General features: G+C 47.9%; 4 protein-coding genes; 3 read left to right on the top strand and 1 right to left on the bottom strand.

Annotated features, from left to right (window-relative positions):
- Window positions 1-732: 732 nt before the first annotated feature.
- Window positions 733-1,639, top strand: FFUJ_02507 (related to signal sequence receptor alpha chain; the record flags this gene model as incomplete). XM_023574247.1 has 3 exons in its annotated part: window positions 733-795; window positions 853-1,298; window positions 1,351-1,639. 3 exons carry the CDS (start codon window positions 733-735, stop codon window positions 1,637-1,639), a joined length of 798 nt encoding a protein of 265 aa, XP_023427636.1.
- A 432-nt stretch (window positions 1,640-2,071) lies between these two features.
- On the bottom strand, window positions 2,072-6,517 carry FFUJ_02506 (DNA-dependent ATPase RDH54-like protein; the record flags this gene model as incomplete). XM_023574246.1 has 3 exons in its annotated part: window positions 2,072-3,162; window positions 3,209-6,406; window positions 6,460-6,517. 3 exons carry the CDS (start codon window positions 6,515-6,517, stop codon window positions 2,072-2,074), a joined length of 4,347 nt encoding a protein of 1,448 aa, XP_023427635.1.
- A 417-nt stretch (window positions 6,518-6,934) lies between these two features.
- On the top strand, window positions 6,935-7,672 carry FFUJ_02505 (uncharacterized protein; the record flags this gene model as incomplete). The annotated part of the gene is made up of 1 exon (XM_023574245.1): window positions 6,935-7,672. One exon carries the CDS (start codon window positions 6,935-6,937, stop codon window positions 7,670-7,672), a length of 738 nt encoding a protein of 245 aa, XP_023427634.1.
- Window positions 7,673-11,685: 4,013 nt separating this feature from the next.
- FFUJ_02504 (related to SRP40-suppressor of mutant AC40 of RNA polymerase I and III) lies at window positions 11,686-12,517 on the top strand (the record flags this gene model as incomplete). XM_023574244.1 has 2 exons in its annotated part: window positions 11,686-12,103; window positions 12,156-12,517. 2 exons carry the CDS (start codon window positions 11,686-11,688, stop codon window positions 12,515-12,517), a joined length of 780 nt encoding a protein of 259 aa, XP_023427633.1.
- Window positions 12,518-12,971: the final 454 nt, after the last annotated feature.

The following is a 12,971-nucleotide window of genomic DNA, read 5'->3' as shown; positions in this document are numbered from 1 at the left end:
GAACATACACTGGCATTGCCATGACTATAGACTTGCATATTTTGGAGCGTTTAAAAGATCAAGAGCGGCATATCCTCATAGCATAATCATTTTAGTCATCTTTTGTAATTAACTATTCATTTAGCTACTTGACTTATACTTGCCCGACTGATGAAATACCCTTGAAGTCAACGATATCTGATAACAACCCGGAGCGGGGCCGGGTCATATGGCAGGCCACCCGGCGAAGGCACCGGAAGACTCCACATTTCACCGATTACCGATCTCTCGCCAAGTCAATCAACTATTATCGCTATGTAACATGATGATTGATGTCAGAATTGGTTTCAACCTTGGTAATAAGACTGATAAGCTCAATTCAAAACGGCGCAGCTCCAGATCCAATAACGCCATTGGTCCAAGCTCATAGCTCCAGCTCCCATCACAGCCACTAAACCCCTAAAACAGCTCCAGCTTCAGCGTCTACCCCACTATAATCCCCTAAAACCTCAAGTCTCGAACCAATCTCAATTGATTCTCCACAACAGCACCCCTCCCCCCTTGCTCCATTCGCCTCCATTCGCCTCCAGAGGCCAGATTGTCTTGTCACCCACTGCCCAACCTGTTTCCCCCCATATTCCATCATCTCCACCAGCTTCTTCTTCTTCTTCTTCTCTTTTTCTCCTCATCTCCCTCCCCCAATCTTCTTCATCGGTGTCTTCTCTCTAGGTTGCCCTTCATCTTCTCGTCGTCATGTTCTTCAAGGCTTCTTTGCTCGCCCTCGTGGCTGCTCAGGTCTTTGGCGCTGTTGCTCAGGTTCGTGTCGCGCGACGGCTTCATCTCCCCTCCTGCAATTGCTAACTTCTAATAAAGGACGCTCCTGAAGCCAATGCCGCTCCCAAGGCTCCTCTCAAGGCTGATATCAAGGCTACTTTCCCCGAAGCTGATATTCTCGGTGTCAAGCTCGTCAACGGTCGTCCTACCAAGGCTGTCATCGAGATCAACAACAAGGATGCCAATGCTATCAATGTCGCCTTCGTCGCTGGCTCTCTCAACACCATGAAGGAGCTTCCCGAGGACAGCCCCCGCTACGCCAGCATCGTGCGCAACTTGACCTCTGTCCAGTACAACATTGAGGTCCCTGCCGGCGAGAAGAAGGAGCTTCCTTTCTCTTTCGCCCAGGACATGCAGCCTCAGGAGGTCCGCGTTGAGCTCTCCGCTGTCGTCACTGATTCCACTGGCAACCTCCACCAGGTCTTGGTTCACAACGGTCCTGCTTCCATCGTCGAGGCTCCCACCAGCTTCCTTGACCCCCAGATGTATGCACTCCCTTAAACGTCTCAACCAATCGCAAGCTAACAGTATTTGCAGTATCTTCCTCTACCTCTTCCTCTCTGCTGCTTTCGCCGGTACCCTCTACTTCGTCTACAAGACCTGGATCGAGGCTCTCTTCCCCCAGGCTAAGCGACCCCGTACCAACAAGAAGGCCAAGAAGACCATCGATGTTGCTGAGCCTCTCTCCGGCTCCGAGTCTACCCCCGTTGCCGTCGCTTCTGGAAAGGACTACGACGAGAGCTGGATCCCTGACCACCACATCAACCGCCCTGTCGCCCGTCGCGTCAAGTCTGGCGCCAGCACCAAGGTCAAGCGAGTCGATTAAGGAAGTGAAATATCTTCTTTTCGACATGTTGCGCATGTGCGTACTGCATTTTGTGACGAAACCATGTCTGAGTTTCAAGGGTCATGGCGTACATGCCTGGGTAGACTAGGGGTTGGGTATCATGAGAAACGATCTGACTCGTCACATGGCAATGGATCAAGGGACACCACGAGCCAAAAGTATCTGTTGTATATTATATGTATCAAAACGAGCATTGGGGAAATGGCATGCTTTTCCCACACATTGCCACGAGACATGATCCATAGTCTCTGTGCACTTTATCGTTAGCATTGACGTTGCATCCATGATGAAACCCTGATCTAAACCACAAATGAGATACCATAGTTGCCAATCCTTGCGCCGCATATAGGGACTTGTCGTGAATGCTAACCCATGCGCCAAATCCATTCCTCCATATCATGATCATGGTATCTAATCGTTCCTGTCCATTCTCTCTTCGGCTGCCTCTGCTGCTAAGTAGCCCATGACAGCCTTTTCCTGAAGTCTGATATCCTTTTCGGGCCCAGTGTCTTTGCGAGCAATATGCCCAAACAAACATTCCCATAAATCGTTCTCTTCAACGTTCTCACCAGCCGATTTATCCTTACTCATCAACCGTGACAGTGATGCTTGCTCAAGTTCCAGAGTGTTGGCTGCCTCAATATTCGCGTCGAGAAGTTCGGGTGTCGACTCCTTTGACTTGCCCTTATTGACACGTCCCATATGTTCCATTCGCCGCTGGACCGAAAGATTGTAAATCGACTCCTCAACTGTCCCTGACACAAGGTAGAGCCATACAGTTGTTTCGTGCATTTGACCAATCCGGTCAACACGTGCAATTGCCTGAAGCTCGAGTGCGGTGTTGAGGAGAGGTTCACAGAGAAAGACATGGCTTGCATTGACAAGATTCAGGCCACTGGAATGCGCCCTGGCGTGAAGAAGAAAACACTCGACAGACGCGTTCTCCTTAAACCGTTTGATGCCATCAGGGTCGTCAATAGAGGCATAGCCGATCCTAAATCTTGAAAAAGCGTTACGCAAAATCCCCAGAAATCCTTTGTATTGCGAGAATACAATTGACTTTGCGCCAGGGTCAGACTCTCGTAGCCACATCAAATGTTTCACAAGCGTATCGACTTTCGTGGTGAATGAAGGCCCGTCCAGCTCGATTTTCTGTATCTCAGCCAGCTTGTCTGAGTTGAATTCGGAGTAGATCCCGGTTTTCTTTGGCGAATCGGTTTGTTTTTGCTCAGAGCTATTCTCCGTGCCATCTTGAGATTGGTTTGGGTCATCGCTATGCACTTTGAGTTGCTGAGGGTTGATAGTAATATCGTGCAAGTTGGATGACTTCAACTTTCTCTTACACACTGGGCAATTGTGGTGAGCTTTAAACCACAACATCATACACTCCTTGCAAAATTGATGCCCGCAGACCGTGAGAACACCAATAGTGAAATTGGTCTGACAGATGACGCACATTCGCGGCTCGTTCGACTTGTTTCCTGCTTCCTTGAGGTGGAGGACTGGAAACTTAGTTTCGGGTCAAATAATAAGGGGTGTATAACTCACGGTATCTATGTTTAGCTTCTGCAGCAGACAGCCTTTGCCGCATATTTTCCTCAGTCGTCCTCATCCTCGCCATGAGTTCTTCAGTGGCAGGTTCCTCGTAAGGAAGGACACTGTCAGAGACTACTTGCAGTTGGCGATAATACTCCAGGCGGAGGTTCATGATGTTCTTGAACTTGTCGACCTCGGCCTCGAGAGCAGTAGTAAGCTTGCTCTGTGTGTTTAAAATTGATTGCGTTGCTTTGAGTTGTCGATCTGCAATTCTACCTTCTAGGACGCTTCGTGTGGTATCCCTTGCCAGCTTTGATGTTAAGCCTCGAAACTCGCTGATAGCTTTCCGCATCGAGATTGATCGTGGCTTGATTTGACCTCGTAGTGTAAGAAGCTCAATAAGCTTTTCGGGAGCAGGCCCTTCTTCGTTGGCCGCGAGTCTCAGCGACGTTTGTGTTTCGTGCTTGATCAGTTCGTTAGTCTGTCCAGTCAAAGCATCCTGTCGATCAGCAATGATAGCTCGAAGAGCTTGAACATAAACCATGAGCTCATCTTGAATTTTGGCTGACTCGCCGTATTCATCTCCAGTGGTTTCGGCATCGTCTTCCTCATCAATTAAAGGCTTCAGAACCAGCCCGATTAGGTGTTCCCTCCATTCATCAATGACATTTGCTTGGTCGTTCAGTTCGTTGTACAATGCTTCTAGATCGTCGACAATGCGACTGCTCTCGATACCTCGTTCCTCATTAACTGTGAGCTCCGGAATCTCAACAAAGGATTGTTCGGATGCTTTCTGTGCCACCTTCGCCATAAGACGGCTTGCTTTGTGATGAGGCTCTTGTAGGATTTCCCTTCGAATAGCCTTTGCTTCCTCATAGTGCTGGTCTTCCAACTTCTTAATACGTGAAAATTCCTCGGATTCGGGCTCAGTCATTTCTGGATTTTCGCGGATCTGGAAGTATGCATTCGCGCAGAAGAAGACGGCCCTGTGGTACATCTCTAATGCTCCACGAAGCCGTCTTCGACTTTCAAACAGTTGACCTTTCTCCTCAACTTCAGAATCATCATCGATGTCAGAATCCTCGTGACTGGTGGGTCTAATTTTTGACACAGTCAAAGACTTGAGTTCATCACGGGCTTTGGAAACAAGTTTTCGAGCTTCGTCTCGTACTGATAACCATATTTCCAGTGCCTCCTTTACTCGGGGGCTGTTTTCGTATAGTTGACCTCGTGTCAGTTTACTGGATAGATAGGCTCTCTCATCCGATCGAATCGCGCTCTCGCTTTGTTCTAGCATAGCATCTAAAACCTCGTCAACGGTCCTCATGGGCCGATTTTTGCTGTTGCCGAGAGCTCGGCGGTTATAACCTGCAACTTCAGGATGCAGCGCAGTCTGCCTGAGTCGAACCAGCCAAGTTCTCATGTCTTCTTCGTGATCCTCAGGCTTCCAGTCATCCACAATTGGCGCTCCCTCGAGGCTGAGCCCACACGCTTCCGCCATTTCTCGATAAAGGGACTGGTAGTGCTGTTCCTCAACGGCAGTAAAGGGCATACTGATGACAAAGCGTTTCTGGGATGGTAGAACCAACTCATCTCTAACCATTGATTTTGTGTGTCGAATAGCGATCCTGTTGAATAGGCGCTGGAAGACAGATTTGTGATGACGGATCAGATCTTGCCATATTTGATTCACAGAACAATAGGGCTCGTACTGGAGGAAAAGGAGCAAGCCCTGAAGATCCTCAACGTCATTCTTCACCGGAGTTCCAGTGATACCCCACGCATTTATTCGAGGAAGAATACGAGCCACTTTCGCGGCCTGGCTATAACCACTTTCGATCATCTGAGCTTCGTCAAGGCATATTCTCCACCACGAGATTTGCACGAGGGGGGACTTGGGCCGATCGTAAACTCGTGCGTGGCGCCGTGAACGCTCTGGGGGTGCCGTCGCGAAGTGAAGCTCAGAGGACAGTACAGAGTATGTTGTGAGAATAATATCGTGGCCAGCAAGTTCATCTGTGACCTTTTGCTCGTCCGCTTCCGATATCCTTTTCCGACCCTCATAAACTTTGACACTTAAGCCCGGTGCATGACGAGCAATTTCGGATGCCCATTGATCTTTTAACGATGGGGGTGTCACAATGAGCGTGGCGCCACTCGGCGTCAGCTTGGCCTGGGATTCATATTCACTCTGAATCAAAGGTCGAGATCGCTGGTGAAGCAAGATCAAGCCAAGAACTTCCAATGTTTTACCAAGGCCCATCTCTTCTGCCAGAATTCCGCCCTTGACGGAAGCCTCAGCTTGTCGGAATAGCGAAATATCTCTTGTCACCGTATGGAATAGTTCGCTCAAGTAGTACTCATTCCCGGCCACATCCGTCAGTTTCTTGAAGTCATACACGCTATCCTGGTTCTCAGGTACGTGTGGGACGATGCGTCGCATATCTGCTGACCACTGCACTCCTTCACGTCGCAGTAACCACTGTAGTGTGCGCTTCTGGTATGGAAATAATGTTGATTCCAAAGCATCGACTTCAATAGTTTCAGGTGTTTTCTCGCCCTTTTCGGGGACAAAAGCCGCTTCGTAAAAGTCCATGGGAGACCATGTTGGAATTCTATAAGGTGTGCATGTTGAGATCGAGCCGCGTAGTAGCAAGTTAATGAATCGCTGACTGCTTCCACGATCTGAGGACGATCTGTATTGAGAGTGCGGCGATGGAGATTCATTCCAGTAGAAATTTTGACAGAAAGTCATCTTAACCTGCCTTCCTTGCCACTCAAGTTCCAGGTCGAATGTGCTCCATAGCGCATTCGGCTGTGACGCTCGCTTGGAGGTGCTATCCAACGAACAAATCTTCATCTGGTCATCTTCTTCCGCTCGTCGTAGCCTGACAGTAACATCCAACGGTTCCGATAGGCAATCCTTCCGCGACTTCATGCGAAGTCGATTGTCCATAAAATAAATGCTCAGGTAGCGATCAACGCTCTTACAAACGACTGATTGACTTTTTGAAGGGGACCCCATGCAAGGGCGAGAAATCGTAAATTCTTTCTTTGCGATAGGTATAGCATCCAAGGCTAATGAAGAGTCCGTCTTGCGACGCTTCGTAGGTGGCCCATTCTCATGGGACGATGATGGTTGATCTGAAGTTTCATTTTCAGAAATCATGAGACTGATAAGCCCTTCAACGAATGATGTTGGCACCAAATCTGAAGTCAAAGGTGTGAGCGCGAGTGAATAAAAACCCCGAAGATTAACTCACCATCAAGTCCAAAGTGTAAGTGAACCGCCTCGGCAGTAGAACGCCGGGAGCGGGCCATGGTTGATGTTATATGTTTGTTATCATTTACCACTGGTGGTTGGTAGATGGAGATGCCCCAAACTTCAGGTCACGAAATATTATAGATGGTTCAACATGAAATCGAGTGTGTAGGAGGGAAGAAGGTAGGAGGAGCATGTAGGCATTTGAGGTGGGATATCAGCCTGGCCGGATATAAGTGGAGCACCATAGGATAAGTAGGGATCAGCGCCACAGCTGGGAGGAGCATCAGCCACAAAAGCAGCCTTGCTGACATAACGAAGACCCATCGTCAAATTTCGAGATCAACGTTCGGCTTGTGAGACTTCGTTGATTGAGGTAGCGGCTGAACTTGTGTCATTCGACCCATTGAGCAGCGTAAGTTTATGATAGAAATTGATACTCTCAGCTATGTTTTCTAACACAAGTTTATAGGAAAATGAAGGGCGAACGACTCAGGTCAACATTTGGCCTGCTTCTGCAGAGCGGCAGCGCCTTTTCAAGGACAGGACAGATCCGACAACTTCACAAGACACGGCCTGCGCACCCGATCCCCAAGCCCCGACCATTCGTTCCCGATGTGCCGACCTTCCTCACCCTGATCGGCCGTGGCCTCAACAAGTACGCCAACAAGTTCCCCTCATGGAACGCCCTCTTCTCCCTCACCTCGCCAGAACTCAAGGAATTGGGTATCGAACCACCCCGAACCCGGAGGTACCTTTTGCATTGGATGCAACGATATAGAAAGGGCTCTCTGGGCCCTGGCGGAGACTTTGAATTTGTCAAGGATGGACAGGCTCTCTTAAAGGTCGCAACACCGCCTCCTTCGGCCCTCAGCGATACGAAATGGGTTGTCAATGTACCCCACGATTTTACGCCTGATAAAAAGATCCCTCGAAAGGCTATTAAGAAATCTGCGGGTGAAAAAGACACTGGCTCATATCTGCTCCGACCAAACGGATATCGAGTCGTTGGTCACGAGACGATTGCTGGACCTTTTGCCCAACCCATCTCTGGAACGTCAGGTGCTATTGTGAAGGTTACGGAAGGAATGTGGGAGGACCGCCAGGGTCGCAAGCTCGACGGTGGTGAGCGCAGAAGGGCCGAAGTCCGATTCAAGAAGAGGTCAGCAGAGCGAAGAGCTGAGCGTGAGGCCGAGATGCTGGCCAATATGTAATAGTTGTGTAAAAGACAAAGACACGACATGTACATTTACAACTGTAGTTTTAGCAGATATGACTGGGGTTTATGGATGGCTGAGCAAAAGCATGATTCACTCAAGTGCTGTTCCTCGGATATCTTTTGATGTGCAAAAGAGGCTTGGTGGCCTATTATCAAGTCTGTTTCGTGGTGCCTATCTGTACATCGGTTTGCCATATTCGTTTGCAGAGGCTGTGTGAACATTATGTCAGCGATTATGGGAGTTATCATCCTGAGGCATTGCATCAGTACCAACGCCTTATTGCCTGGTGTATTTTTCACCTCTTGGCAGGCAGAAAGAGAAGCTATTCTTGACGTAAATCCCGGACCTTATGTTCGGTAAATTTGGAGCTTATTTCAACGTCACTTGAAGTCTCCTTCGAATTCCTGTAGTAGGTCATCAACTCGTGGAAGTCTTGTTGTCAAAACCCCAAAGAACAGTAGGCTATGCTAAACTAATGCAACTGTGCTGTGCCCTCTTATCACCACCTAAACGTTCACATGGCATAATTTACAATGACTGAATGTCTTTAGGTGCGTAATTGTATATTTGAACATATTATGAACGGTGTTGATACTGCACCGCCCGTTGATACAAACCTCTCCCCTGCACTGCCTATTATGTGATTCACCTGACAAAAGGAGCATGCTGTGCGGGGATCCTGCCGATTCTTTATTTTAAGCTTCTTCTTCGATTGACTAATATTCTTGAGGTAGTCAAGCTGGGTACCCTACCCGTGTCTTGTACTTGATGCCTCCCAAGTGCTGTATCAACAAGCATTGAGAGGTGGGTAAATTATAACTGCATATCGGATACCCTCACTTCCGACTAATGTTGAATACATAACGGCATATGTATGGTGGGCATTCACATGGTTGTTCTCTCACTAGTTGACTGGCTTCATGTTTGTTGATCTGAAGATGGTGGTGTAGATGCAGCCACTTTCACGATGTGACAGGAAACAGAAATAGAAAATGCCTTCTCCGCACATGACTAAGAAACGGAGGTGGCTGTATGTGCATTGATACAGAACTGTTTTCATATCGTATCCTTAACTGGGCGAGGTTTTTCTGATTGTGACTTATACATTGATGACAGCCTTGTCTCATACAATTGCGTGCCAAGAAGCACTCTCATAATTCTTCGATCAATGTTCATTCATTGTTCGTTATTTGGTCCTTGCTATGAAGAAATTCACGATAATTCACCAACGTCCGTGCAGATTGGCGAATATCTCGCATTCGCCTAATTGATCAGCAAATGAATCGCCAGAGGGTGGCCCCCAACTGTCGGTGTTAGAGTTTCAGCTACCGCCGCTTGATCAAGGGACCTTTTGTTTGGCATATTCTTTATGGACAGCCAAGAGCTAATTATGACGAATGGGAACGGGTTCGTAACCACCTCCGGGGCATTAAATTTCACAGGGAGATGTAACATTGCAGAGGCTGCCTAAAATTGGCTTCTGCTAAGGTTGTTCTGGGCTCTAGCCTCCAAGCATGGGATACTGTATGTGTAGCGTCGATCATCTGGTATCGCGGATACAGTGCAGCCCCGACGAGCTGAGGCTTGTGATTGATAATCATGAAGTTTGAGGTTCCTGGAATTTCCTAGCGACAGCAGATCAACTTGGGCTTCAGAGATCACGCGCGCCCTTTGAGAGACATATATGTACCTAGCGTGAGGGTTTTCTCGTAGCCACCTTGACCTACCTAGTTACGATTGTTTTGTGGTCTCGAGACAAGAATAGGTAGCATACCTTTACTTTACTCATCTCATCCCTATTCTCACCGACTGCTTGGTTCGGCAATGCACGGATTGACCCTCCACGATCCCATTGAGGGATGTTGTGCGAGTGCGTGTTTGTAGGGCTGATGGGCCAACTTGATCGTGTTGATATCACAACGTGTCCTCATATCGCATCCATGTATAGACGTACGTACGTCCAAGACAGGCCATGATGTGGAAGCCTTGAGGCAACAACTTTACTACGCAAGGCAGCCCTCTTTGGCAAAAGGATCCTGGTAGTTAAGACGGGAGGGAACTTAAAACATACATAACGCTCAAGCATAACATATGGTGTGGTATGTGTCACTGAGATACATGCTGGGTCAGTGCAGCAAAATGACCTCAGCTAAAACGTGTCCAAGTTCTCGGGCCCGTTCCAACTGAAATTTGGCTCCAGCTAAGATATCCGTTGTTGCAATGGCGATGACTCCTCTAGATCCCTGTCCATGATTATCCGGCACGCAAGACCCGGGGATGTCGGGTCGGAATAGCAGAGTGTATCTCGTGACTAGATTATCCGTGATGAGCCTTTTCTGTTCCCTAGAAAATCCGATTAAATGCCTATATCTTCCTATTTGGTTGAAGACGTTGGATATTACATCACAGGCATGATGGATATACAATAACCACGGGGAATACGGAATACGTATTATCGTCAAAGAACAAGTACATAATACATCTGCCTTACAAGGCCCGTTCTAGCACGTCCCACTATTTTTCATTACCTCGTGGCCCCAAGGCCCTACTCCCCGTCCATCGTATATCTCGCATTCCCGTTTTTGCTCCCCTTCCCTCCTCAGGTTCAGGGCGACGGGTGGCTTAGCAACGCGGCTTTTCACACAAGTTAGGTAGTGTTCCATTGGCTTTTTCCAACTTACACTGTTTCGAACCATCCATGGCAAGCAAATAATGATTAGCGTGGCTTGTTGCGAATGCACGTTTGCAGGGGGCTTACAGAGGAGACGCGTGCAACAGGTACATTCCTTTAATTCCACGAAACTCAACCCTATCTTTAAAGAGTAGGTATTTCGATCTCTCAGCTGTGACGTCGTCACTGTACGTGGGCACATACGTGTTACTGTACAGTACTCAACCTGAAGTGTAGTAGCCTAAGGTATGTATGTAGCTATGTATGTATTACTTTGAGATTAGCCCCATGGGGGGGACGTTTGTAAGTCGGTGATTACAAGGTTTCCAGAGTATGACTCCTTCGCCGTCATGGGTCCAAGATAGCCTGCATGTACCTTACGTACAGTCTCTCCCTTGAATATCTGTGAGAATACGTATGTTGGTGCACCACGCGACCTGGAGAGGCCTCAGTCATGAACAAGAAATGATTTCGGATCTGATATCGCTTGAAAAGAGGCTGCCGTGTTGACGCACACCCTTGAACTTGGGCTTCGTCTTACACGCCATTCCACGCATCTGGTGGTGTACCTTAACAAGGTTGTTTAGTGCATTTTTTTTTAAATCCAGTCCGTACCGTTTTAGTTCTTTGCCTGTTCTCTCCGCCCCCTGTAACTAAGGCATGGGTCACTTATGGATATCATGGCTGATGCGAATCCTTCTTAGTCGAAGCGAATGGCGAGCAACGCCTATCAGGATTCGGTTTTTGACTCGAATGCCTCTACAGTAAAGAGTCACCTCCAATTGCTTAATTTCCCGAAAACCCTCTTCCTGACGCATCCGCCTCGTGCCCTCCTCGTAATCTCCATACGTCAATTCTGCCCTACCCGGCTCCGCCGTTGAACCTCTACCCTCCCTCCATCTTTGATACAGTCACTCACTCAACTCACTCACTCACTCACTGGCCAAGATACCCCGGTCCTGGCCGATTCAATCATCCCGCTGTCGCATGGGTCCTTCAGGTACTAGTGTACTTACCTATCATGGCCCAGGGTTTAAAAGTCGTTGCCTTACATGTTTGTGGCTTCGTCCCTCGTTTTCGAGTTTCGTTCATACCATATCCTAATACAATTAAACTCTAACCGACTTCAAGACATCCCTATTCTGTCTGCCTAGTTATCAATCTCAGACTTCTAGTACAAGGGTGTAGTTTGTTTCAGTTGTCATTGCTACACGACCACTCTGTCATCCGAGCCTCAGCATAAAAGTCCTACAACTTAGATGGTTCCCCCCTATTGTGTCAACAAACTCAATACCATCTTTTCAAGGCCTCCAATTTGATGACTCTCTGAGAGTAGATGTCCTTGCCGAATCAGTCGCCATCGGAATTACAAACTCCAGAAATTCGCATTCAAAGTGCTTCCCCTGACCAAGAAACTGACGAAAGGGAGAGATCAAGCGGCAAACGCTCCAAATCTCCTTCAAAACTTGCACCAACACGTCAAACAAGGTCGCAATCCTCAGGTCATAAAGACAAGAAGAAGGCATCTTCTTCCAAATCAGATTCTCACTCTTCTGAAAAAAGCAAAATGGGCGGAAGCTCAAAACATAGCTCCCACAGCTCCCACAGCTCCCACAGCTCCCATAAAGGCAGCTCATCTTCACATTCCTCAAAAAAGTCAAAGTCAAGTTCGGTCGATGATGTCGATTGGTCAGACATCACAGATCCTGAAGAGAGACGTAGAATCCAGAATCGTATTGCTCAACGCAAGTTCAGTAAGTAGCAAGAATTTTGAAAAGCAGACATGTAACTAACATGATAACCCAGGAGAAAAGGCTCGAGAAAACAAGGAGAGAGCCGAGAGAGATTCTCGAAACCAGGAGTATGCTGGCAACAGCTACCGCATTCCCTCTGCAAACGACTTCAACTCCTATTCAGACCCTTCAGGGCTTCCTTGGGGCAGCATGAACATCGGCCACTTTGTTGGCCGTAGTCAGGAGGCCGAGAGTCGACACAGCAGCAGTAGAAGGGGAACACACAGCGCAGACGATAGCTTTGCTACAGCAACATACAGTGCTTCACCCTCATACGGCGCGCAATGGGCACAAGCAAGTTATGGTGAAAGCAGTGGAGCAGACGAGATGTATTACGATGATTCTTATCTATACGACCCAAATGCTGGTCAATGAGCTGCGAAGAAGCTATTGTAAGATCAACCCCTGTTCTCTTGGTTTCCTCGACTCATATCGATACAGTGGTTTTCGAACTTGGGAATAGAAGGAATTTAACGGACTTATCACGATTAATGCCATTGTACAACTTATCACACACCCTCTTCTGGAGTTTTTGTTTTGGTATTACCCCGCTCGCTCACATGGAGTTGGTCTTCTTGGGCTGGATTGCTATTCTTGGATGCGGCTGAGATTTGGGACGGGATGATTCAAAGCGGTCAGGCGAGGCAAGGCAAGGGATGAAGGACTAATTACGAGACAAAAGAAGATCTCTCTTTCTATTCATAGATCATGTTTTACCATACCTAGGGCACTCCTCTACTCTGCTACTGGTTGGCGTTAAAGATGGCGGCAAGGGGATGACTTTGCATAATAAGACAACATTTGATCCAATTTGTTTGCACGATAAATT

The sequence above is a fragment of the Fusarium fujikuroi genome, chromosome FFUJ_chr03 (genome assembly GCF_900079805.1).
Source record: "Fusarium fujikuroi IMI 58289 draft genome, chromosome FFUJ_chr03".
NCBI classification, from domain to species: Eukaryota; Fungi; Ascomycota; class Sordariomycetes; order Hypocreales; family Nectriaceae; genus Fusarium; species Fusarium fujikuroi.
This window is presented reverse-complemented; position numbering and strand designations above follow the sequence as displayed.